This window comes from Seriola aureovittata, chromosome 4 (genome assembly GCF_021018895.1).
Source record: "Seriola aureovittata isolate HTS-2021-v1 ecotype China chromosome 4, ASM2101889v1, whole genome shotgun sequence".
NCBI classification, from domain to species: domain Eukaryota; kingdom Metazoa; phylum Chordata; class Actinopteri; order Carangiformes; family Carangidae; genus Seriola; species Seriola aureovittata.
The window spans coordinates 30,624,288-30,651,939 of record NC_079367.1 but is presented as its reverse complement, the minus strand read 5'-3'; the positions used below and the strand labels follow the sequence as shown (position 1 = coordinate 30,651,939).

Here is a 27,652-nt window from a genome sequence, read left to right as displayed (position 1 = left end):
CTTATGAGATATTGTATGGAAATAACCAATTTATTATTATTATTATTATTTTTTTAATAAGACAGAACACATTATCAAACATGGCTGTAAATGTGACAGAAAGTCAAAACGCCATTTGGAACTGATGTTGCATTGTCGCCCTGAAAGACAATTAAAATTAAAAGAGTTATTATAATAGGATATAAGTATGGAGAATATTTATAGCCCAAGGTAAGTAGGTGGAGAGTCACAAATTGCAAAAAAAGATAATAATAATTAAAAAGATTGAAAATAAAAGTAACAATTACTTATTTGAAAGTAAATTATTTAATGCACTTTGGCTGTGTTTTATTTTGAAAGTCCTAGGCGGAAAATCGGGTATGTGTTTTTGACGCAGCCTTTTCAATGGCCTTTTATTTTATTATTCCAGTGTGCAGTTTTGGTCTCTGTCCTCCAGGGGTCATCCGCCCCTCGGAGGTTCGTGTTGACCCGGAAATGAACGACCTGCTGTGTCGATGGGTCGGGGTCACTGGGCCCCAACATGGCGTGGAGGAGCTGCTCTGCACTGTTCAGACTGACTGGAGAAGACTTTTTACGGAGTTCCGTGAAGGGCGACAGGTGAGCGCGCACAGCCGGGGAGAGGCAGCGTGCTCCGGTAGACAGAGCTCCGCTTCTTGGAGTTTGCTCCGTTTGTGTCAAGAACAGTTTGTTTAACTGGAGTTAGCTGGCTAACGTTAGCAGAGCAGCTAACAAACCTAACTGTTTATTCTTTGTGACTGTTTTCACTTGTGTCAGTTTCCATGTGTTCTCGTTAGTTAATCGATTATTTATCAGTTATTTATAAAAGTTTTTATTGCTAATGTTCGGTTTTAGCTGTCAATGTTAAAGCGGGACGTGTCTCAATTGTAATAACAGACTTATGTTTCCATTTCCTGTGTGTGAGTGTTTTAATTTACCTGTTTTTTCATGACATATACACGGAAATTGTTTAATGTAGCTTTAGTGGTAAAACCATCATGGGGATTTTCCCTTCCTTTATTAGGTTGGATTTGGTGAAAAAATTAGTGTTGTAAGTAAATTTTCTTAAGTTTGGTTTGGAGTCGATTGCTAATAATTAATGTGGAATTTTTCCGTGAATAAAATCAAATGCTCAAAGTAATTGAAGTCCTCATTGCCTTCAAAACAAACAAAAACGTCCGTATCTTGAAACTGGAATGTTTACTCGGTCAGTATCTTTATAAAACACTGAACATTTTGGTATGAATACAAAATAATGTCATTTTCTAATGCAGTCACCAGTTAACCCTCATTCATGCCACTTCAGTAGAGCAACCCTAGATAATCAATTAAATAATAAAATAATTGAGTTTGATGGCCATTGCTGCATCACCTGCTTAAATTACCACTAGATTTCAAATAAAATCATCATAGGAGAACGATTTTCTGTAAAATAAATATCATAGACTCAAAATGATATTGGATGAGAAATAAAACTGTACAGGTTGATATTTTGAGTTAAATCAGATCGAAAGTTTTCTAAACCTCTAAAACACCTGCCAGTGAAATCTGATGAGCAGTATCTGTTTATCTCCTGTGTATTAATAAATACGTTATTTAACGTTCACTGAATACAGCTAATTATTGGTATCATTATGGATTCATCTGCTGGTACAAAAAAATGTCCAAATGAAAAGATGCTGATTACAACTTAGCATAATCGAGGGTGACGTCCTCAGATGTTGTTTTGTCTAAACAGTCCAAAATAACAGAAAATAATTTTCCTGTAGATCTGCTAATCGATTAATGATATCAGCTCTGTGTGTGGCTGCAGACGTCCTCAGGTGGTTGTTTCTGTGGTTGAAGTCCTCTCTCTGTCCACCAGGTGGCCTCACAGTTTCCTGCGCAGATGTGGCTTCAGAAAAGCCGCCAGAAAACCAGAATCCAAGAAGGTGGAGGAGGAGCTGGCACCCCCCCACACAGAGTCCTCTGAGGCTGTGATCCAGCGCCGGACCTCTACCCCACACTGTGACCAGCAGGCTCCACCCAGCTCCCCCCGGGCCTTCAGTCGGCTCATCAGACCGCTGGTCTTCACTGTGGGGGTAGGTGATGTTTACTTGTTCATGACAGACGTGACTTCATCAGGTCAGAGGGACGTGACGGGCAGGTGTTAACTCCATGTCAGTTTACAGGCTGCTCCTTCGGCTCAGCAGCCATCTGGCAGTACGAGTCTGTCAAGTTTCGAGTCCAGAGCTTCTTCAATGAGATCAGAGCTGATTGGCTGGAGAAGCTGCATCCTCAGAAACGAGGAGACATCCGCAAAGAGGTGAGGAGGGTAAAAAGAAAGAGGTAAGGAGGATTAAGAGAAAGGTGAGGAGGATGAAAAGAAAACGTAGATGAGGATGAAAAGAAAAGAGGTGAGGAGAATGAAAAGAAAGAAGGAGGATGAAAAAGATGAGGATGAAAACAGGTGAGGTGGATGTAAAAACAAAGATGAAGATAAAAAGAAAGGATGAAAGAAAACAAGGTGGTGAAGACGAACCTGTGTAATGAAGCTGATTTGATAATTAGACCTCACTTCTCAGTGCCACTGTGGCGGAGCCACTAGTCCTCTTTTTAGCTCTTACCTGATTCCTGATTGGCTTTTTGTATTTCAGATCAACCAATGGTGGAACAGCTTCAGTGAGGGTCAGAGGACGGTCACAGGTGAGACAACTGGGTTTTCTGTGTTTGACTGACAGCGGGTGACACGATCCTGACTTCCTTGTCTCATCCTTTTTCCCCAGGGATCATTGCTGCTAATGCCATAGTGTTCTGCTGTTGGAGAGTACCGTCTCTGCAGCGCTCCATGATCAAATACTTCACCTCCAACCCTGCCTCCAGTGAGTCTGTCTGCTCGTAACGTTAGAAACACACAAGCAGCTGGAAAGTCAAAGCAGCAGTTTGACAGGGTGATTTTCGTGGCTGTGTTTGACAAGAGGCTGTTTTTTGTGATCTTTCTGCAGAGACACTCTGCTCTCCAATGATTCTCTCCACATTCAGTCACTTCTCTTTCTTCCACCTGGCGGCCAACATGTACGTCCTCTGGAGCTTCTCCACCAGCGCTGTCTCCATGCTGGGCAGGGAGCAGTTCCTGGCTGTGTACCTGTCAGCAGGTACTGCACCTGAAAACTCTGGACTGTAACAGACCGGAGCAGACTGTCAGCAGTGACAGGTTCTGGTGTGAGAGTCACTGATATTACTTTCTATTTGTTCAGGTGTTGTTTCCACCTTCGTCAGCTATGTAAGTAAGATGGCAACAGGGAGACTCGGCCCGTCTCTGGGAGCGGTGAGCAACAAGATAAAAATAATTAGATGTATACATATATTTATTTATTTATTAACCTTTATTTATTGACTGATTGATGATTGGGGCTGAATAAGAAAACACAAATGAATGTTTATTTCTCAGTATTTTGTTCCAGTCTTTTCCTGTTTGTTGTGAAATCACGAAAAATTGTTTGGTCTCAAGTAAATAAATAAATAGCCTTATGTTAAAGTGACACCAGCAGAGAGGCATGGATTCGGCATTCACATTGTTTCCCTTCATGTGTGAGGTCTTACTTTGTTTCATACTCTGTGTGTGTGTGTGTGTGTGTGTATCTGTGTCTGTGTTTTCAGTCTGGAGCCATCATGACCGTCTTGGCTGCCGTTTGCACTAAAATGCCTGAAGCCAAACTCGCCATCATCTTCCTCCCCATGTTCACCTTCACTGCTGCCAACGTAAGACTCCACCCACCTGGTTCACCTGACTCACCTGCTCTCCTCTCATCAGAAATTGACCCTCTGTCTCTGTGTCCCCGCAGGCTCTGAAGGCCATTGTTGCCATGGATACGGCAGGTCTGGTGCTGGGTTGGAAGTTCTTTGACCACGCTGCTCATTTAGGAGGAGCCCTGTTTGGAATGTGAGATGATTTTAATGCTTTGCAGCGTCCTGTCAGCACATACTCCACATATAGTAAAATTATCATCATGTCATCATATCATCTTTTAAACCTCTTTATATGTAGATTTATGGGTTTGTGTAAAATTAGGAAATAGATTTCTTCTTTAAGTGAAGGTTCAGGTGTTTGCCTAATGAAGGTCGTCTAGATCTACTTATGAAACAGAGACCGTGTCTATATGTAACAGTGTTTGATTCTTCTGTTACTGTCTTCTGGTTGATGGCTGCGTTAGCTCAATCAAAAGAATTTCACAAGGTGGCGTGTTTCTGAAGCCCCTTTTCCATTCTCTGCTCCCTCCCTCCTCCAGCTGGTACGTCCTGTTCGGTCACGAGTTGATCTGGAAAAACCGAGAACCTTTTGTGAACCTTTGGCACAACCTGAGAACTCGAGGAGGGCCGGGAGGAGGAGGAGACCGAGGAGGCTCCGTGTGAGGCACTGAAACACCGGGACTGATGGAGGGAAAAAAAATTTAAAGTAAATGAATGTAAAGATGTATAAAATGTACAGACGTGCAGAGAAGAGACAACTGCTGCAGCCCCTCTCAGGACTTATGCACCATTCAGCTTCCCCAGGACAGGTGTACAGGAAGCATGTGAGAGTCATGATGTTTCACACAAATACACCTGGATTTAAAATAATAATTAATGTCTATATTTATTATATAATTTATATATAAAATCAACAGATTTTAGTCAAAGATGCCATCCCTATATAAATAATTATCTAATAATTTATCAGTTAATTATTGGACCAGTGACAGGCCCAGTATCATTATACTCCATGTGAAGTTCCTAAAGACTTTATTAAAGACATTAAGTTCCGTTCAGAGCAGCAGTTTGTCCTCACACTGGAAGAAATGATCCAGACACTGTTTGAGATTTTTACTTGTTTTTTTGTTGATTAAATAGTGATTTCAGGCTCTAATGAAATGTGCATGTTTTCTATAGACCAGTGATGGAGCTGTGAGTTTCATGTAAAGAAATAAAGAACATATCCAGGACATGTTTTTTTAGGAGTTAAAACCAGCAGCAGCAGGAGAAGTTACAGAGTCACTTCTCTCTGACAGCTTCCCTTCTACAGTCATTTCTCTTCTAACGTCTTTATTTCTGCTTATTTATGTCTGTTGGTTTTATTCAAAGTTAAAGAGTAGAAGCTGCTGGTTCTGATGGCGATTAATACTGATGCCTGCACTGTTCACTGTGGTCTAAATGACAGCTGTTCTGTTCTGTTCTCTGAGTATCAGCTTGTGATGGGTTAAAAGTTGTTCCACTCAGACAAAAGAATGTGTGGGAAGAAAATACCAGAGGAAAAAAAGAACAGTGTAAAGTCCAATCAGAAGTGTATTTGGAGAAAACAGTGAGTTTATAAATCTGTCTTTTTCTGAATTACACACATGACTTCAGATAATGTTCTGGTCTCCTCTGTCTCTGTACTGGACTCAGACAAACCCTGAAGCAGCCTCTGGATCAGGTTTTGACCTGAGGTCCAGTTCTCTGCTCTCTGATCCTGCTCCTTCTCTGACTGAGGACTGTGACAGCTCGACTCCCTCAGCTGCTCCAAAAGCAAATGACACAGCTCAGTACTAGTTAACCATATATCACAGTATGCTGTAATAAAAGTTAAATTAAAAATACAGTTTATTAAATTGGATTTAAAACGTTTCTCCTACTTCAATAATAATTTAGCAGCATTGCGGTGTTATTAGATCTATGGTCTGTATGATCACAGATTAAAATGAAGACCAACAAGAATCAGGGTCTGGGATTTTATCACTGAGTTCAGATTAGTTTTTCATTATTTTATTGTTTGAATAATTAATCACCTCACAAACTGCTTCCATCAGAACTGACCCAGTCTCAGTCTGGTCTGTGGTCCGGACTGAGACTCAGTTTCCAGACTCTCATGGACTGACACTTCATATCTGCAGCTGAACTAAATGATCAAATGCAGAACTCGGTTTCTGTGTGAAGTCACAACCAAGTGTTTCAGTTCTTTGTGGGCACCCGGGTAAAATCTGTTCAGTCCGTGAGGTGCAGGTCTTAATGGACCTACAGCGCCTTCCAGAGGGCAGCAGGGTGAAAAGTTGGTCACCTGGGTGTGATGTGTCCTTGCTGATGTTTGTGGCTGGACATAGGCATCAGGATCTGTATAAGTCCTCAAGTGAAGGCAGCTGTGTGCCAGTGATTTTCTGTGCTGATACAGGGGCACCATTTACAGACACAGCTGGAACAAGAGCAGCTTGGTCAGCTTGGATTCAAATCTGAAGTATTTCTATGAAATATGAAACATGAAAACAGAATTAAATTTTCTCAGTTATTTATCCACAGACAAAAACTCTTCAGTCTGTTTCCAGGCCTGTTTGCACTTTGATCTGATTTGATTGGCCATCCAGCTGTTTGATTCAGATGTTGCTAAATCCTGATTGGTGCACAGAGAAAATCATCTGAGCCCCCGCCCACTTCAAACCAGTGTGAAAAGCTGCAAAAAAAGAAAATAATATGGAAGAAAAACAAACTGCTGTAACTTTGATATCGGTTTCACAGCTCAGAGGAAGGTGACTGAGAAAACAGATGGTCCATTAAATTTGTGAGAAGGAATGAAAGTGAGAGATTACAGATATTTATCTGTAAGCTTAAAGTTTCATTTGAAGCAGTTTGATGAATTCACTGTGACAAACATGACGTCAGACGACAAACAGAGAAACAGTTTAAAGTTCACAGTCACACAAACAGCACACACACACACACACACACACACACAGAGCAGAGTTTACTGTCTGTACACAATTGTGGATCTGTGTGTGACTCTCAAAAGGGATCTGATAACAATAAAATACATAAATTTATTTATTTTATTTTACTCCTACAATTTTACTCCTACAAGTTTACAGTGCATCCGGAAAGTATTCACACCCTTTCACTTTCCCCACATTTTATGTTACAGCCTTATTCCAAAATGGATTAAATTCCTTTTGTTCCTCATCAATCTACACACAATACCCCATAATGACAAAGCAAAAAAGGATTTTTAGAAATTCTTGCAAATTTATTAAAAATAAAAAACTGAAATATCGCATGTACATAAGTATTCACACCAAAAGTGAGCTTAGGTGCATCCTGCTTCCACTGATCATCCTTGAGATGTTTCTACAACTTGATTGGAGTCTACCTGGAGTAAATTCAATTGATTGGACATGATTTGGAAACACACACATGTGTATATAAGGTCCCACTGTTGACAGTGCATGTCAGAGCAGAAACCAAGCCATGAAGTCAAAGGAATTGTCTATAGACCTCCGGGACAGGATTGTATTGAGGCACAGATCTGGGGAAGGGTACAAAAACATTTCTGCAGCATTGAAGGTCCCGAAGAGCACAGTGGTCTCCATCATTCGTAAATGAAAGAAGTTTGGAACCACCTGGACTCTTCCTACAGCTGGCCGCCCAGCCAAACTGAGCAATCGGGGGAGAAGGGCCTTGTTCAGGGAGGTGACCAAGAACCCGATGGTCCCTCTGACAGAGCTCCAGCGTTCCTCTGTGGAGATGGGAGAAACTTCCAGAAGGACAACCGTCTCTGCAGCACTCCACCAATCAAGCCTTTATGGTAGAGTGGCCGGATGGAAGCCTCTACTCAGTAAAAGGTACATGACAGTCCGCTTGGAGTTTGCCAGAAGGCACCTAAAGGACCATGAAAAACAAGTTTCTCTGGTCTGATGAAACCAAGATTGAACTCTTTGGTCTGAATGCCAAGCGTCACGTCTGGAGGAAACTAGGCACCGCTCATTACCTGGCTATTACCATCTCTACGGTGAAGCATGGTGGTGGCAGCATCATGCTGTGGGGATGTTTTTCAGCGGCAGGAACTGGGAGACTAGTCAGGATCGAGGGAAAGATGAACAGAGCAAAGTACAGAGAGATCCTTGATGAAAACCTGTTCCAGAGCGCTCAGGACCTCAGACTGGGGCAAAGGTTTACCTTCCAACAGGGCAACGACCCTAAGCACACAGCCAAGACAACGAAGGAGTGGCTTCGGGACAAGTCTGTGAATGTCCTTGAGTGGCCCGGCCAGAGCCCAGACTTGAACTTGATTGAACATCTCTGGAAAGACCTGAAAATAGCTGTGCAGCGACGCTCCCCATCCTGACAGAGCTTGAGAGGATCTGCAGAGAAGAATTGGAGAAATACCCCAAATACAGGTGTGCCAAGCTTGTAGCTTCATATCCAAGAAGACTTGAGGCTGTAATCGCTGCCAAAGGTGCCTCAACAAAGTACTGAGTAAAGGGTGTGAATACTTATGTATGTGCGATATTTCAGTTTTTTTATTTTGAATAAATTTGCAAAAATTTCTAAAAAACCTTTTTCGCTTAGTCATTATGGGGTATTGTGTGTAGATTGATTAGAAAAAAATGAATTTAATCCATTTTGGAATAAGGCTGTAACATAACAAAATGTGGGGAAAGTGAAGGGGTGTGAATACTTTCCGGATGCACTGTATGTATCATAAGAATATTAAGAAGACGAGTTCAGAAGAGAAATCAGATCCTTCTGTCTGGAATTAAAACACCTAAAAGTAAATTTAGTTATGAAATAAAACTTGGTCAGTTTTATTTAAACAGCCCAAAATCACAGATATGTGTTGAGCATACGATACCCTACGTCTTTAAACTCTCAGGATACAAAAAAACTCCACAGAGACGCTGAAGAATGGTCAGCAGGAAAATGTGTGTATTTCAATATTAAAAGTAACAATATTCATTATGATAACTTGAGCTCTTAAAGTTACTCTGTGTAGAATATCTATGGAAATGTAATATCTTCCAGATCATTTTGGATTATCCTCCAGTTTATCCTTTTGTCTGGAGTCAATCCCAGTTGACACTGGACCAGAGGCAGGGTTCACCTGGGCAGGTCACCTGTCTATCACAGGGCTGAATGGCAATATAGTGATGTAGAATTTACGGCAGTTTACAGTTTACATATATGACAAAGACAAAGAGTAGATCCTCACATACTGATATTGATATCCGATATCAATATATTGGCTGATAGTAATTTCATATATTTACATAAAGGCATCCTAACCAGTCTTCATATTGATCCCTCAAATTTCTTTATTACCTCTGCCAAGGAGGTTCTGGTTCCAGCCTTGTTTGTATGTCAGTGGGATTAGACAGTCCAGAACCAATTTTCACCGAACTTGTTGGAGGGATGGACCATGGACCGCAGACAAGCCCAGTACATTTTGGGGCAGATCCAGATCATTAACTGTGACTTTGACTTTTTTTCTCTGAAGTCTGGTGGATGTAGGTCTGAGCTGTCTGAGTGCCCTTCTAGTTTATTGTTATTATTATGACAAAGATCCACACTGAGCAATATAAAGGTCAAAATGTGTCAGAGGTATCTGGTGGAAAACTCTGTAATGGAGACACTGTTTCTAAATGATCTGAGATATTATTTGTCTTGCAGTTTACTGTTACTCACCAGCAGACATGATCACAGGTACCTGTGTGTCTACAATAAGCTAACACCAGCTGGCTGCCTAAAAACCTGAACCCAGTGAATAGGTATTTTTTGAGAGGATACAAACACATTAAAGAAGAACCAACAAAATAAACAAATCAATGTTATCCTCCAGATTTATAAGATTCAGTCATATAGACGAGCCTGGTGGCTGTAAAGCGGCTGAAACCTGCTCATAACAAACAGAGCTGGAGGTGAAACTCTGGGATTCCTGAATGTCAATACTGATGTGTGTTCAGCGGTGGTTCGGCCTTTCCCAGAGTTCATCGACCCTGAAGACCAACAGACCTCAGAGGACCAGACCAGGTTCCCACATCGCAGAAACCAACCCGACAAACAGCAGGACAGAAGAACGAACAGCAGAGACTGAAACCCAACAAATACTTCACATCCACCTCCTGAGCTGAGCCAACGGTAAGACCTGATGTTAGCACGGATTAAAGCCAGTCTCTGCAGGAACAAAGTGAATCTGTTTGGTGATGAGACGTGGATGTTAGGACCTGATGTGGTTTTCAGTCTGAATTTTTGACTGCAGAACTTGACATTAAATGTATTTTAGATTTTTATTTGGTATGATAACATGTGACTGACTGGGGAAGTAATTTTAAATTGAAGGGTTGTGGTGGAAATCAGGACACGGAGGTCAACAGGGTCAGATTAGTGACAACCGATAGGCTTAATGTAACTGATTAAACCGGGCTGAAACCTCGTTCTCTAACCTTTGTATTGCTGAACCCACCAGGACCAGGATTCAATCGTTCCTTTCCAACTGTATTCTCTGTATGTATGTAATCATGCTGAAGTGAAACATGATGACCTGAAAAACTGGTAACTATTCGGGAAAGAATTGTGACTGTTGACTTTCTGGTGGCAAAGGTGGGACGTTATGACACAGTTACAGGATAAAGCTGCTGTATAAGGATTCTGTATTTTTCTTATTGTCAACAAAGTAGAGATTGAGTTTGGACCCGATCCCAAGGAAACCACTGAAAACCTACTGTAACACAACACTGACAGGAAATAAGACACCTAGTCTGACAGGCACCCCAGGATGGTCAGACCCTGACTGCATCTCAGAATTCATCTCGTTTCAGACCAAAACTGATCCAAACACAGGGGATATCCCTGCTGCTCAAAATACACACTAAATGCAACTGCCACTGAAAATAGTCCCCAACTAACATACTACTTCCTCCTGTTTGTATGATAAAAACCACACTGTCCAACTGTTTTAGAAAACTAATGATCCTTTTTTCATGAAACAATATATTTGTGAGGTGTTTTAAAGATTTACATCTTCAGTAGGAAACAGTGTGCTCAGAGTTGAGAGCCAGACAGAGAAGGGAAGGCAAAGAGTGTTGAGACAGACTAACAAATACAAACCATTTTGATTTGGGATTTGTTGACAGAAAGAAAAGTATACAAATGTCTACAATAAACCAGACAGCCCAGAGGGAACATCAGCCCTCCACCTTCTCATGTGAGCCACAACTACTTAATAAGATGGTAATATTTTGTGTTTGATGTTGTGAGTACAGATTAAATGAGAAAGTTCCAATATAACCAATTTGTCTGTCATTTGGGTCCTATTAGAAGGCACTGAACTGCTTTGTTGTTTATTAGTCAATTGACAGAAAATTACCATTTTAGTAAAAGTTTAATCCTTTGAGTCATTTCTAAACAAAACCTTAGGGATGAGGGTTGGACAAAACAAGACTTTTAAAGATGTTATCTTAGCCTTTGGGAAACTGATGGGAATTTTTTTGCCATTTTATAGACAAAGCAATTAATCAATACAAAAAAATAATCAGTAGATTAATTGAAAATAATTGTTAGTTGCATCTCTTTATGTTGAGTGGAAATATAAAAAGGACCAAGAATAGAGCCCTGAGGAACCCCACAGGTAAATCCTGACTGCTGGATGTGGATGTAGGCAGCCAACATGGTTGCTAACGTGTTATCCACAACTGTTTTAGAGGATCATAACACTCAACAGATGCTGAGTGTCTCTCTGCCCCTTCGTAGTTAAAGAACACCTGCTGTCTTGCAGTTTGTTTGGTCTCACAGCTGGTTGGTGTTGATGTCCTGCTGTGCTTCCAGGTGTTCCAGGTGTGTGTGGAGACATAGCAGCATGGCAGTGGGTCTGCAGGTCGTGGGTCTGGTTCTGGGGGTGGTGTCCTGGTGTCTGCAGTCCAGCTGTACGTCCTCTCAGGTGTGGAAGGTGAGGAGTCAGGTGGAGTCGCTTACCAGCAGCCAGTGGCAGTTTGAAGGTCTTTGGATGAGCTGTGCTGCCACCTCGCTGGGGTCACTCCAGTGCAGCAGGTTCAAGACGGTGCTGGGACTGCCAGGTGAGGACCCAACACTGGAACACTTTGTTCTGTTCGTTTTCTATTTTTATTTGAATTTATTAAGAAATTACATTACAAAAAACAGACCACATCACAATTACATCACACAGAGTCTGACAAAGGGAATCTAGGAATAGGCTGCACAGAAACTATTAAAATTTAACATAGGTGATCAGATGGTAACATTCAGTACATATGTAGCTTGAGTGTCCAATTAGGGGAGAAATGGTAGTAAAAGGGGCACAACAACTCCATCTGGAGAAACATCCCAGGATATACTATCCCAAAACCTTAGATGTGTCAAATGGATCCAAGGACACAGGGGTGTTACAACAAGGCAGATGTGATTTTAAAGACAAAATATTTTATTAGAACCAAAAATATGAAATAGCAGGGAGTGGAACTGCTGAAAAGGAAAAGATATTAAAGGCAAATGAAAATCACAGCATATATAATGGATAAAACTCTATTTTATTAACCCTCCGGTCGTGTTCACCTCCCGCCCCTTACTTTAGTGTTCCCGGTCAAAATTGACCGGTCTGTTTTAACTGCTCTTAAATTAGCACAAAAACCATTTTTCACCACCAAATTTTTATTCAACATTCTTTAGCTGTGAACAATGTCTCAAAGTAGTGTTTAACATGAATTTATAGAATTAGACATAAAATAACTGCAGTGAAAATACAAATAGGCACTGAAAATGTATTACAAAATGTACATGTAATGTAAAAAATAAATGGAAAACCAAAGATCCCTCTGCATCCCACAGACCTATGTAGGATTGGAGGTCTATCAGGTCGAAACTTCTCTCCAGGTTGGAAGCACGGTATGCAACACGAGATGTAGCATACCGTGTTGGCCCTGACGTCATCTTTAGATTAGATTAGATTAGATTAACTTTATCTATCCCACAATTGGGAAATTCATTTACCACAGCAGAAAATAAACATCTATAGAATAAACATCGGAAATATGGAAATATACAACAAAAATATACCAAATATACAGTAATAATACAATATACACAATACACACGATATGTACATGAAAAAGTGCAAGTTTGCACATAGTCAGGAAGTTGTGGAGTCTGACAGCTGCTGGAATGAAGGACGTTGTGATCTGAGCGTCCCAGCGTGATGTTGATGTTTTCCACTCTCGCTCTACTTCCTCTGTCCTGGGTGGATGAAGACCAGAGCAAGTGTCCACTCTTGGACTGGAATGTCTCCTCAGGTGCCTGTTCTTCAGGTGCCTCTCCCTCTCCATCTGTTGACTGGTCAGTCTCCTCAAAGTCTGGATCAAAATCCGTGTTGCCTTCCACTTCCGAGACATCCTCCTCTGTCTCTGGTTCAATTTCAGTCCTCAGTCCATCATGTCCAAAAACCTGGACCAGAACCTCTTCGACAGAGAACCACTTGGTCAGTTGCCTACTCATTGTGCTCAGAGTAAAAGGAGTGCAAGGCAAACATCAAGCTATATATATATGGGGTCCGTGTGAGGATGATACATTGATTAGTCTGGAAGGTGCGGTTCACGTGGGGGATAGGCACAAAAGTGCGGGAAATAGATGGGTTCACATAACAGACACCTGTCTAGTCTGTGTGAAGATATGATACGTTGTTTCATCAGGAAGTTGGTTCACGTGGGACGATCGGCACATAAGCGCGGGAAAGAGATGTGTACCCGCAAAAGACATTGTTCAGTCTGAAATGTGTGAGTGAGTGAGTGAGTGAGTGAGTGAGTGAGTGAGTGAGTGAGTGAGTGAGTGAGTAAGTGAGTGAGTGAGTGAGTGAGTTGGGGTGGTCTGTATGAGGATGTTTTCTGTCTGATGGATGAATATAGTCTGGATACCCATTCATTTCCTATGGCGGTCACTTTTGACCGGGAACACCACAGGTGTAACAAGGTTGATTAAAACACTCAAAATTCAATGAAAGAGGTGATCATCACTTTTATATGTTAAAGTGCATAGTGTGGAGGATATCATAAGGCCTTGAGGCAATCAGATGTAAAACACAATATTTATGAGTGTTTTAAGTTGTAAATCGGTCAGATTTGACCCGAACACGACAGGAAGGTTAAATGTATAGATTTTTTAAAAAAGAAGGTGTTGTACAAAATATTATAAAATAGTCTAACGCTAAAACACCTAAAATCATTAAAATGGCTGCCTGGTGGATGTAAAATTATGTTTTACCACTTACCTGCATCCAAATGTTCCCAACCACAACAACTGACAGGAACCAGCAAGAAGCTGCACAGAAGCCAGCAGGTTCGTTTTATAACCTGGCCCTGATGGGGGAATTGGCTGGAGGGGAAGAGGAGTCATCACAGGGCTTCATTCACCAACCCTACACTGGGAACATTCCCCACTACACAAACAAATAATAATATATATTACTGTAAAGATCTATGTGTCGAAGCTCAATCCACCACTGCAAAACTGTGGCTCTGTGGACAGGAGTGTATTTCCAAGCTGCTAATAGTGTGAGATTAGTACATATATTGTTGTAAAGATCCCTATTTTCTTTCATTTTCCTCTCCCTTTCTTCACCTACCTCACTTCCTTTCCTTTCCTTATTACTGATTGGCTATTGTATTCACCCTCCACCCCTCATTTACCTGATAGATTTCACCTGGGCACTAGAAGATTATTTGAGCGCTTCACTCCACTCATTAACTTTTTTCACCTTCATGTGGGGCAGCAGTTATTGAATCCACTGCCCATGTGTGTCTTCCCTTTCATGTTTGAAATAAGTATTTGAGAATAAACCTTCGTTGGATTAGATAGATTTTTCATGGCCTTTGTTCTTTCATCATGCATCCTAACCTGATGCCCATGGTGATAGTTAACATTTTCTGAACCTCCTACTCAACATATCCAGTGAACACCACCTGTCCTGTCCTGTTGCTGCTTAATAATCAAAGTCTGGGATTTAATGATAAATCATGATGCATGCAGAGATAAAACAGCAACAGATTTCCAAAAAACAACATCTTTGCTTCTTACAATGCCAACATGAAGATGACATGTCACTATTTATCTCATGCATCCTCTCTGTGATATAATACAATCTGTGCAGCATCTTACAGAGAAATAACTTAAGTCATTAATAATATTTATGAACATTCAGATGGAAATAATGTTTCTCTTCAGCGGTTATGTTGCCATTTCAGCCAGAGATTACCTGCATTTTCAGCTGCATTTGTAATAAATGCTACATGAATTCTATAAACATTATCTCTGCTTCTTCGTTATTAAGAAAGTGTTAGCCTTTAAGTAAACCTTTACCCAGACGTTTGTGAGCTGCAGCCCTTTAAACTATGGTCTGTCCCAGCTCACCTGCAGGCCTGCAGGGCACTGATGATCCTGTCCATGCTGGTCAGTCTGGCCTCCATCATTGTCTCTGTGCTGGGACTTAAGTGCATCAAGATCGGCAGAACCTCGGAGCCCACCAAAGACCAGATCGCCCTGAGCGGAGGAATCATGTTCATTCTGTCTGGTATGTGGCTCTAGGACTGTGGTGGGTTTAAAGAGAGAATTCAGTTATTAAAGGGCCCCCGTTCATCAGACCTGCAACCTGTGAGCCGTGTCCTTTACCATGAGATCATTTCCTCATTTAATTTTGACACGTTGAATTAATTAAAATGCATGAGCATGCAAGAGAACTCTCAGATTAATTGGCAGTTTGTGAATGACAGTCGTTAAAAGTAAAACAGGATGCTGGGGTAAGTTATACTCATAAACCACTTCTATGAAACAGGCCCCAGATAATTAACTGCAAAGTGAGTGTGGAGTGTGATCAATTAATCAGCTGCTGATCTGAATCTCACACACACATCCTGGTGGATCCCACCTGATGGTCAGTTCAGTAGCTGAATGATGCCACGCATGATCTTCGTTGTGTTAAAGTTATCAAACTTGTTCCACACGTTGACTGTATAAAGATGGATGTAGCCTCTGTCACGTCACCCACAGGTCTCTGAAGAGTGATTTTGAGACTCAGAGTGAACTGCTCCACCATCGCCATCTTGGCAGTACCTGACTCCGCCCCTAACTCCAAGCTAATCCAAAAATGGTCAATGAGTTGGGGCATATGTGGAGCTGAGACTTCGGTGTATGTGGGTTTGTGGCAAGCATGTACTCCCCCACCTGTCACTCAAAGAGGCCATACAGGGATGACAGGATGGACCTGTCCTCTTTTATAACTGTTGCAGTTTCAGTCTCTGTCTGTAAGACTCAGCAGGTTTTCTCCACAGGGAAGAAGAACAAGTTTTCAGTTTGTACAACCATTATGAGGGATCAGTGGTGTTGTCATGTGTGTGTATGTATGTTTCTGTCAGATCATATTCAGTGACAGTTTTCTCTCTCAGGTGTCTTCACTCTGACGGCTGTGTCCTGGTATGCTGCTAGAGTCATTAACGACTTCTATGACCCGCTCTATGGAGGAGTCAGGTCAGTAACACACACACACACACACACACACACACACACACACACACACACGCGCGCACACATGCACCCACACACACTCGCACATGCACAAACACACACACACACACACACACGCACGCACACGCACTCACACACTACATCTGCTGTTGTCAGTGATGATGACGTGTGTTGGTGCTGCAGGTTCGAGCTGGGTACTGGTCTGTATCTGGGCTGGGCGGCCTCCTGTCTGGCCGTACTGGGAGGATCTATGCTCTGCTGCTCCTGCAGGAAGACCTCCCCCGTTCCCCCTGCAGGGTAAACCCACAGCACCACACATGTAGTACTGGATGTTGTCCACACAGGGGCGCCATCAGTCACTTGAACTGCTGTCCATGACTGTGTATCATGCACTCTATCATACAGTCAGTTTCAACACCACTGCCACAGAGAATACTGGAATCTGATTGGCTTAAGGGTGGTCAGTCAGACCCAAACCAGAACAGACGTGTGGGAAAACTTTCCAGAACCCAATGTGCATAAATAGATTTTCAGAGAGAGACCTGATCTGAGAGGGACCCCTGAGAAGTTACCAGTCTTAACGACCCAGACACAATTAGACTTGACCCTAAAAGGTGTGGGACATGAACAGAGCCAAACGCAGAGAGAACAGTACTAGCCCCAGCATGGCAGAGGTCTTCTCTGGTCCACACAGTTCCTAGTATCCAAGACCCCTCATTGGAACCTGTTTAGGACAGATCCAAATTATATTCAGTCTGCTCAGGTCCAGGTTTAAGACACTGACCATGTAATGGCAGTGTCATTGGTTCGAATCTGACTGGAGGCCTTTGCTGCATGTCATCCCTCTCACCCCTCATTTCCTGTTGTCTCTCTACTGTCCAGTATGGCTGCTGGTTGGTCAACATTCTGCATGTGTTGCTCCATGTAAAAACAATGACACAGACAAGTAAAATGATGACTACAAAAGTTGCAGATGATAGTAACATTTCTGAATCTTTAATGAAGCACCAGCTTTGTTGTGCATGAATCATTCATTGGCTGTGCATCACAAGCCAGTGTCTGTTTATCCAAAGATGGACTGTTACAGGAAGGAAACACCACTCTGTCTTGTTTTTGTATTTGAGAATACAGCGAGTGTCTTTTTAGATGTGAAATATCACAAGTCTTTTGGTGTAAGTCAGAACTATTGTGGCGTTGAGTCGCTCTGCCTTCTGTCCTGTGTGCTCCTGCAGGCAGTTTTCATACAACTACTCCACAACAAGTCGAGGACACAGCATCTACAGAGCAGCTCCGGCCGCAGACAGCGGCAGCACCAAAGCTTACGTCTGAACCTCCCAAGCACTGCTGCTTCCTGTCTGATCTACTGTCTCAGCACAGACTCAGAAACATCACAGTCTCATTCAGGATCATGACTTTAAAGAATCTTCGAATTTTGGGCCAAAACCTTTTTTTTATAAACACAAAATTAAACCGAACCAATTAAATCAATGTATTTTGTACTAAAGAAATTTTATTGTGAAGGGCACCGATCATTTGATTTTTGCCTAATCTTTTTTTATTATTGATTGATTGATTGTCTACTTAAAAACTTGTAATTACATGAGGATGATCCATGTGTTAAGTGTTAGATTTGGACATGTTGTAAATAAAATGTTTCCTGAATCTGTTTTCTAGTCTCTGGACATTGATTTCGAAGTGTTGTTCAGAGGGCATAAATCCCATTTCTGACTGAGTTCACAAAATGAATTACAACAATCCTGAAAAATGTCTGGGGGAGTAAAAGGTGCAGTGCAGAGCAAGCAAAACTTTATTCATACACATTTCATTCCAGGTGGAAGCACAATGTGCTTCACAAAGCATGAGTTATCAAGGAAGTTACAACCACAGAAATATGTGGATAGTGTAAAAATAAAACATTAGACACAAACTGAAACAAACACATAAATGATACGTATGAATTAAAAACCATTACTAAAATAAAATAATTAAGACCAACAACTGATCAGTAAAAAGGTGTGTAAAATAAAACTATTAAAAAAGTAGGAATAAAATGTGAATAAAAAATAATAAATAGTCCAATAAAAATAAAACATATAAAACCAATAACAGAATGAAAGTAAAAAAAAAAAGGGTAAATTAAGAGCAGCAAACCAGACCACTGGAGAGCAGACTAAAAAGGATCAGATTCAAAAGATGATAGCGTAGCAGCACCTCTACTATCATTAGGTAACATGTTCCAGTGGCTTGGTGCAAAAAAGCTGAAGAAAGTTTCACTAGTTTTTATGGAGACCCAGGGAATCACCAGACAGCCTGCTCCAGCTTACCTGAGGGGTCGAGCTGGTTCACAAGCAGGTTAGATGGATACTGTAGGTGCAAGATCATGTATGGCCTTCAAAACAAGCATTTCAATTTTAGAATCAATTGTAAAATTGACTGGAAGCCAGTGTAACGACCACAGCACAGGTATTATATGGTCGTAGTTAAAACTCTGGCAGCTGCATCCTGTAGTAGCTGCAGACGATCCAGATGTCTCTGTGATATTCCTGTGAGCAGTGTGTCACAGTTGTCTAGCTGGCTGGGAATAAGCATGGATGAGTTTTTCAGCATCATCTTAGGATAAAAGCCCCTTACTTTTACAATAAGTGATGAAACGCTTTGACTGTGCTGTTAATGTGGCTCTGGAAGGAGATGTCAGCATCCAGGATCACTCCAAGGTTTCTAGCCTGTGTGACAGTTTCCAGAGACAGTTGTGATAATTTAACAGAGATTTCCTGTCTATTAGTTTTTGCCCCGATAACCATGACCTCTGTCTTGTCACACCCAGTTATCAATATCATTCTAATAGTGTATTTATAGGGTTCACATCATTGTGGGACAGGGAAATATATAGGCTAATTGCATGTTATGAGCATAGTTGTGTTAGGACAAACATTAGCAGTAGCAAACATTTTTTCGAGCTAAAATTCCCAAGAGGAGCATTAAAATCACATCCTTTAATATATGATAAAAACCAGTCAAGTGCTGATCCAGATAGGCCAACCCATCTCTCAGATCTCTGCATTAAATATCATGATCAATAGAGTCGAATTCCGCACTTATATCAAATAGTGCTAAGATGGAAACTCTGCCATTGTCACAATTTATTCTCAGGTCATTAGCTACATTGACCAAGGCTGTTTCAGTACTATGGTTGGGACGAGAGCCGGGTTGGTAGAGGTCCTGCACTTATACTTGACTTTTTCAACTACTTTGCTCAGGAACGGGAGGTTAGAGATAAGTCTGTAATTATTAACAATAGATAGGTCTATCTTAATAATTGAAGATTCGAGTGAGCTGGGAAAATACCAGTTTGTAGAGAGGTGTTTACAATGGTTAAAATATCCTTAGATAGATCGTTAAAAGGCTTTTAAAGAAGGTGGTGGGGATGGGATCAAGGGAAGAAGTGGAACCATTAAGACTCTGAACCAGGAAGGCAAGGTAGGAGGAACGTGAGTGTTTATGGGAACCTGCTAAGAGCTAATGGTGATAGAAATTTGCACAGATGCGCCCATCCAAATATCAGTTCTGTTCATTATTTACTTTTATATTGTTTAGGGTTCTAATATAGCATACAGTATGTGTTCTATGACTTCTTTTTGTCCTCCAGACAGAGGGAAAGACAAGGACAGCGGCATCTAAAAGAATTCATGCAGTAAGTGTACGATCTCTTGATCATTGATTGAGCTGTAGATAGATATCATAAACCTTGTTGACATCCCATCTAAATTTATTTTGTTCAATCTCAAGGCAGGACAGCAAAACGGGTGCTCAGTTTTACAGATGTGGAACACAGACATTTGCAACCACCTCTGGTATTGCTGCAAGACTGCTGATATCTATGAGGAGTTCTTTATAAGTATTAGAAAATAACTATAGTGTTTATATTTCCCTTTTCTCTCTGGTTACAATGTTTACTTGTGATTTGTATGACCTGGGTTTGATGTCTCTCTGGCCAGTACATTGCTCAACACACAATACATTTGTAACTACTTTTCCTCAGGATATGTGGATTGGGCGACTGCACCACATTAGTGGACAACATGCATGGGCCCTTGGTGCCTGTTGCCATGGCCCCTTGGTGGAGAGAAGAGAGGCAGCAGGGTCCTGTGGCACATCAGAGACTGAGAGAGATTGTTTTTGATGCAAACTGGCTAAAGAACATCCACAAGTTTTTGCATTTCAGTTACATCAACGCAGGTCTATGTTCAATGTACTGATCTCCCCTATGAATATAATTCTGTAAAAATGCTGCTGTAAAAATACTGCAAATTGTAATACCAGAGCATAAAGCATTTGTACACCGTTTCCCCAGTGCTCTCAGGTCCACTACAGAACTAACCCTAACCATAATAATCATAATCATGCCTCAGCTTCTATTCACCAGTTTATACAGCTGGGACCATGCTGGCTGGCCTGGGCTACAATCACCACATCAACAGACCAGCCAAGAGAAGAGATGACGCTCACTTCAGTAAGTTTTATTATAACTACTCATGTACATATTGGTCTATAAACTTCTAGGTGCTGAGTCAAGGCAGATCCAGTAATACGATGAATACAGTTACATTGTTTTGTTTTTGTAAGGAGAATGAAATTCGTGTATTAATGCCATTTTAAGGTGTAATACACACTGTTGTACTGTGCAGTGTAAGGTAATATGATCATTTCACTAACTAACTCTTTTCTCCTTTGCCAGGTATGGAAAGGTGTACAACAAGAAGTCCAGGATGTGGAGCTTGTACACAATCGAGGTGTACAAGCACTACCAGTACATTCAAGACCAAGAGTGCTATTCTGCGCAGAACGCTGTGTTGCTACTGAGGGGATGCCACGGCACAAAGCCATGAGGCCAGATGATGCCTTCTGTCAGGTGACGCTGCCCTAAGCACCCAGGAGCTGTTGCAGAAGCAAGTCAGCAGAGGGTTAGGTGAGTTGGGAAACAAACTTTCCAAATATCATCCAAAGATTCTGAACCTCAGAACTTCTTATACTGATCTAAAATACTGTAGGTACCTCAGCATAGCACAACCATATAAACATGTGGCTTTGTCGCCAAACACAAATATACTGACAAATCACTGACACCATCATCACCAAATGATTATGAAATGTTGCTAACTAAAGCAAACTTGATTATTATCGAATTACAGTAAATGGCGAAATGAATGTTCAAATTTGATATAACAAAGGCCTACTTCTATTTATGACCTAAAGTACATATTGCCAAATACTTATACACTATAGCTGAGTGAAAATTGATATTTCACTTGATGAAATGCAGACAAACCAGTCTTTAAAATGCTGCAATTACTACGGGGCGTCGAGTGGAGAAGTGGGTAGAGCAGGTGCCCCAGTTCTCAGTCGGCCCCGGTTTGACTCCTGCATCGGACGGCTTTTACTGCATGTCATTCCCCCTCTCTCTGAATCCCCATTTCCTGTCTCTCTCTCACTGTGCTATCAATAAGGGCATAAAAAAGCCCCAAAAATATACTTTAAAATGCTGCAATTACAATCATATATGTAATTCTGATATTCTTTCTAAAAGACAGTCACTGCCAAAGACTGCAGAAGATTGCTAATGCACCCACATGATTTTCCAGACACAGCAACTAGGGATAACAACTGTCACCCTGTCCTAGTGCTCTGTGTTCTTACACAACAAACTGTCTGTAAGCTGCACAGCTGAACTGCTGCTTGATCTCCCTGGACCATCAGCCTCTGCCAGGATCTTATTCCAGATGTGTCTGGCAAGGTGCAGCTACGACCTCCTCCTGCAAAATATTTGCTTCATGGAAGCATGGATATGCAGCAGTTGGAAAGGACAAGGTAGTTTGACCTGTGGAGGAGCATCTGCTGCTGTCATTTCTATGATAAAACTTAAGTCCTAGGTCACGCGTTGGACAGAGCTCCAGCAGGTGATGTGACTGTTCCAGGTCCAGTCCTCGAATTCTGGTCTGTGTAACAACAGATAACAAATACTAATAGATTAATTGAATTTTGTATTTGTGGTGTTGGTCAGAAAAAAAAGATGCTATTACAGAAACCTGCTTATCTGCAATCCTTGAGCATGCAGATTTTCAACTCTTCAAAAGTCTTCTTCTCTGAGACTCCCTGTCCCTGTCCAGCCTCCCCGTTCTCTTCCTCACACACTGTGGGTTGCTCTCCCTCTCCCACGACCTCCTCAGCATCACCCTCGCCTGGCCTCTGTGATATGAAGTACTTGGCTCTGGAGTGTACTTGGAGTCGGAGCTAGAAATGCTGTCATCCTGGAAGCTCTAACATCCAAAATGTAATATGTGTGACTGATAGTAAAGGAAAACGTCAGTGTAGCTAGATAAGTGCTAGAGCTTTTTCATAGACATGCTGCTGAAAATATAAGATAATTAGTGCCACGGGTGCTCAGCTCCAAGGCACTCCTCTACAGCTAGAATAGCTGAGAGGAGTGCCTCGCGGCAGAGCCTCATCTATTAATAGTCCTTCGGGCTTATTATTATTCTTCCGCCAAATTTTGGCGCATAACTCGTCAGCTTTGAGAAAACCCCGGTAATATATACATCAAAACGTGCGTCTTGATCCCGAAAGAGGTGCTATGACTTTTGGTGTTAAAATTCCAATTTTTCCCAAAGTTATTCCCAAACAAACTGGGAATAAATAATGCATTAGGAATGCATTGGAATTTTCTTTAGAAACCCACCTTTTTTCTACAAAATTGCACCTTTTTTCTGAGTCACCCAGCTCTCTCATACCTGCACGTAGAAATGTGATTCAAACTATAAAACTTTTCAAACTGTGAGCACTCAAAGGAGGAGTGCAAATCACTTTTTCTTCAAAGTTAGAGTGAAAGCGTCAGTTGGCTAGAGTGCGTGAAGCAGTAAAAAATAACCTTTATTTTTATTTTTAACTCGAGCTCACGGCCAAACCGTAAAAAGGAGACAAATAATTCTTTCTCAAAATGTAGACATAGTTGTTGGGATTCATAAAATGTAACTTTGACAGGCAGGGTCTGCACAAAATTTAAACGGGGGTGCCGAGTCCGGCAGCAATACCTGTCTCACTCTCATTGACACCTAATGTAATCGTCTTTTTTTTTCAAAAGAATCTCTCTCTGTCTTCGCACTGAGCTTACTCACTCATTTTAAGGAATATCTGAATAAAATAGAGACTGTAAGAAACTTCTGGCTTCAGTGTCTGTCACGGTGTTTTCGGTTTTTGAAAAGAAGTAACGGTTTTCTCATAATTTGCAGTTGTTTGAAGCCATGTAGAAGCCAAATTCTGGGCAGATTTTCACATTGCCATGGCAACGGCAGCTCCTGACCTGTGTGCGTGCGTGCGTGCGCCTAGCAACCAGATAACCAACTCTCCAAGCTCTGCTAGCTTTACATTAGCCGCATGTTAGGTCTTAAATTACATTTAGTTAGGTCTTAAATATGTAAGTCCATTTACTGCTTCCTTCGTTGCTTTTTTTTTTGTTTTGTTAAAAGAGTGAATGAAGTTGTGACGGTCTCCGCTGAGACAGAGGAGAGGAGAAGCTACTAGCCCTCTCTCGCTGTCACTTCTAGTGGCGTTGCTCTCCTCCCCAGTAATGTTAAATTTAGCACCGAAAAAAACATAATAGTGGTCATTTAAATAGCGGTTCATGGGATTTATTAACCCTCAGGGGTCCCTCTGTCCTTTTTTGGACATTTTCTTCACTTTTCTTTTTTGATTTGCTGATCATTTTGGCTGTGTTACAGCTGAAGGTATGGATTTCTGCAAGAAAGTGTCTTTTTTGACATATTTTTAAAAATCTAATGTCAGTTACTGTTACAGGTCTATTATACACTGGTAACACATTTTGTACCCTCTGGGGTTCCTCGCGTCCAAAAAAGGACACACAAAGAAAAGGCTATAAAATCATCATATATCAATATTTTTTTCTGCTTTTTTTTGCATAAATCTCTTAAACCACTTCAGTTCTGCTCAAACCTACCAAATGTTTATTAGTTTTCAGGATTTTAACCCTTTAAATGCCAGTTTGAAGACATGTTGCCTCTTGTTTTATTAAAAAAAACAAGACAGAATATGAGATATTTCCCACATAATACATGATGGAGGGATGTGACATTGTTTTATATCAGAGTCTTTTATATCAAGACATTTCTCAAAACCAGAATATGATCAGGGTGACTTTTGAACACTGGAAATAAATCATGTACTCATCCCGGCAGTAGCCCCCGTGGCACTCAAAATTTCCCTGGAATTTTCTAGTTAACAGTTGAACTCTTGAACAGCTACTACAGTTTGGAAAGGTAATTATTTATATGTAGTCTGATTTATCGTTACTTGTTTTTGTGTTGTTTGTGTAATTAAGAATTTTAAATGTAATCCTTTTAATTTCAGCTGTTGGAATCAGTATAGCTGCAGGTATTTGTATTATCTTTATTATCTTTACACTTCATTTACTACATTTATCTTTACTTGTATATGTGTCACATTCATTCTGAAATATGAATACATTTTTTCATTTTTACCTTTAATTTCAGTTTTTATAATCATGATTCCAGGTATTAGTATTATCTTTACTCTCTTTATCCTCTTTATTCTTTTTAACCACTTTATCCTTTATCCTTACTTCCTGAAGTTTAAGGTCACATACATTAGCACATCCTGTGTTGTATATCATGCCCCCCAATGTCTAATCTTTAAGCTCCAGACATAAACGTTATTTTCTCTTTAGTTGTCCTCTTCCTGGTGAGGCGCTGCAGAAGGTCCCAGCTTCAATCCATCTCCAGGTAATTTTAATCGTGTGTGTGTGAGCCATCCGTCCATGGAGGTGTGTCACTTTTCAGAAGTCTGTTCGTCAGCAGACACATTTCTACACAGTATAGAGTTGTTTCACCAGAATAATCTGTGTCATACAGCAGATTGAAAACATTTACAGGTTGTCTGATTGATGTGGTTCCAGAGGTGATGACTGTCCCACAGCACACCTGTGTTTTATGACTAGCAAATAGCAGAAGGGAAAGAGTAGCATTACTGCTTTGTGTTCTCTGTATTTGTGTCTCCAGAGCGCAGCATTATGTCAGATTTAAGCATAGAGAAAGATCCACATGAATTAGATTTTGAAGAGATGATCATGTACAAAATTATTTAATGTGAGCCAACAATAAATTGTTCTGTGCTCAATTAAATTTTTTATCATCATATATATCATTACTCATTGGCTTACTCCAGTCTGATAACAAATATGATAGTGAATGATTATCTCTGATTGGCTGTTTTGTCTCTTGTCTGATTTTGATTGATTATCTACCTCATAATCCTAAATCGTGGGCGGAAGCAGACACATCACTGTGGTGGCAGCTCACATATAAACCTGCGTCTGATATATGTGAAGGATGAAGTGTTTTTGCCAAGAACAACATCCTGATCCTGTAGAGCGGGTTATATGTTGAAAATATAGTCCTCAAATGGTTTTAAGTTAAAGATCATAATCCATAAACTCCAACATCAGACTTCAGAGGAGAAGTGACGGAAACACATGAGACAGATGCTTTGCTGTTTGTATGTAAAGACAAAAAACAAAAAAACTGCATCATTCAACATTAATATGATATCAGTTTTTAGAGCCATTTCTTTCTTTCTCACCAGGAACAGTGGGCATGAGTACACTCTGTTAATGACTCAACAAGAGTCTGATGAGGCGAGGCCAGGAACCTGATCAAGTCTGGACCATGAGACAAATGGCTCATTGAATATACAGGACAAATGTTCACATAAGTATAAATAAATATATAAATAAGTGCAGAAATAAATAATTAAATACATACATGAATGAAAAATAAATATATTTTGGTAATGAAAAATGCTATTTGTGTAATTTTACATTTATGTAATTATGCATTTATATATAGTCATTTATTTCGGTATATCTGCATTTATTTAATTATTTATGTATACATTTTTTCATTTATTTCTTTATGGATTTCAAGATTTATTTATGTATTTATTTCTCTATTTCTACATTTATTGCTTTATTATTTCTGTGTCCATATGTTAATTAGGTGGGTGGTCCTAAAGTTGGATTCGTTATAGCAGAAGCTGGATTGGTTATAGCAGTGTGATCGATTGGATGGATGGATGGATGGATGGATGGATGGATGGATGGATGGATTGATGTACTACTACTGACTTGACTTGACTGGTACACAGGAGCTTTGCCTTTAGTTTGCTACTAGCCGCTTAGCTAAACTGATGTTTAATTTACTTCAGTGTTGTTTATATATCACCAAATATTAACAAACATTATCTCAAGGCACTTTACAAAGTGACCTCACAATATTATAGAGAGAAACCTGACAGTCCCCTCCACAAGCAGGACTCGGCAGTGGAGAGGAAAAACTCCTTTAAACCCCGGACATCCTGAGTGTCACCCACACTGAGTCTCACAGAGACCCGGTCCAGGTGAGAGGAGCTAGAAGGAGAGAGAGAAGAGAGAGAGAGAAAGACCAGGAACAGCTAAAAAATGCTAAAATTCTAATTTTATAGCCACGATATGGTCTGACAACATCACCAAACACATTTACTTGTAAATGATCAGTCAGAGAGAAAGTTAGAAGCTCATCCACATCTCTGTCAGCTGCTGTGTGGACTGGATGTGCTGCTCTGCCTCTCTGCCACTCACTCAGTACAGTAAAGGCAGAGAGAGGAGGGGGCGGGGCAGTACTGGTGACGCTCCTTTATGGAAAGTAGCTATGGTTTGTCCTCATAGTCAGTAGATTTGTTGCTTGGTGCTTTTTGAAAAAAATGTCACTGAAGAGTCTAAAAGTCGATTAGTTGCCAACACTGGAAAGGCAGATCCAATCCAATCGATCACACTGCTGTAACCAATCCGGCTTCAGACTGAGATAGGACCGCCTACCTAATTAACATACAGTCAAGAAATAAAGAAATAGCCTACATAAATGTAGAAATAGAAAAACAAAAACATAAATAAATGTGGGAATAAATGTATAATTAAAAAATAATAAATGCAGCAATAAATAAGTGTAAAAACACAGAACTAGCATTTTCGTTACGTTATGTACGTTATGTATTTATGTATTTATTTATTTCTACATTTATATATACTTGTGTCATATTAGTCCCTCATAATTAAAGTTTAATATTTGTAAATTTCTTCTTGTGCAATGTCCCAATAATTTCCTAAAGCAACTGTTCACTGTAGTTTTTTTTATTAATCAACAGGAGGAACTAGAGCATTTGTTGGGGACTATTTTCAGAGGCGGATTAATCTCCATTTGGTTCTGTAGTGAGTATTTGTGGCAGCAGGACAGTGTGTGTGAGACTATATATGTGA

At 40.6% G+C, this 27,652-nt stretch overlaps 2 protein-coding genes across 2 annotated transcripts; both read left to right on the top strand.

Annotated features, from left to right (window-relative positions):
- Positions 1-450: 450 nt before the first annotated feature.
- parlb (presenilin associated, rhomboid-like b) lies at positions 451-5,365 on the top strand. Its single transcript, XM_056375114.1, has 10 exons — positions 451-597; positions 1,862-2,078; positions 2,162-2,302; positions 2,634-2,682; positions 2,763-2,858; positions 2,982-3,131; positions 3,234-3,304; positions 3,637-3,738; positions 3,822-3,919; positions 4,266-5,365. Exons 1-10 carry the CDS (start codon positions 521-523, stop codon positions 4,387-4,389), a joined length of 1,125 nt encoding a protein of 374 aa, XP_056231089.1. The 5' UTR covers positions 451-520; the 3' UTR covers positions 4,390-5,365.
- Positions 5,366-9,736: 4,371 nt separating this feature from the next.
- On the top strand, positions 9,737-17,941 carry LOC130167282 (claudin-1-like). The gene is made up of 6 exons (XM_056373290.1): positions 9,737-9,891; positions 11,578-11,825; positions 15,161-15,325; positions 16,197-16,278; positions 16,459-16,572; positions 17,508-17,941. Exons 2-6 carry the CDS (start codon positions 11,609-11,611, stop codon positions 17,602-17,604), a joined length of 675 nt encoding a protein of 224 aa, XP_056229265.1. The 5' UTR covers positions 9,737-9,891; positions 11,578-11,608; the 3' UTR covers positions 17,605-17,941.
- The last annotated feature ends 9,711 nt before the right edge of the window (positions 17,942-27,652 follow it).

Bases quoted from the DNA above. Each gene is read 5' to 3' on its own strand.
- LOC130167282 (XM_056373290.1), top strand. From the start codon at position 11,609: ATGGCAGTGGGTCTGCAGGTCGTGGGTCTGGTTCTGGGGGTGGTGTCC. The intron at 15,326-16,196 runs GTATGTGGCTCT...TTTCTCTCTCAG, and splicing joins AATCATGTTCATTCTGTCTG to GTGTCTTCACTCTGACGGCT. The intron at 16,279-16,458 runs GTCAGTAACACA...TTGGTGCTGCAG, and splicing joins CCGCTCTATGGAGGAGTCAG to GTTCGAGCTGGGTACTGGTC.
- parlb (XM_056375114.1), top strand. From the start codon at position 521: ATGGCGTGGAGGAGCTGCTCTGCACTGTTCAGACTGACTGGAGAAGAC. The intron at 2,303-2,633 runs GTGAGGAGGGTA...TTTGTATTTCAG, and splicing joins GAGGAGACATCCGCAAAGAG to ATCAACCAATGGTGGAACAG. The intron at 3,305-3,636 runs GTGAGCAACAAG...CTGTGTTTTCAG, and splicing joins TCGGCCCGTCTCTGGGAGCG to TCTGGAGCCATCATGACCGT.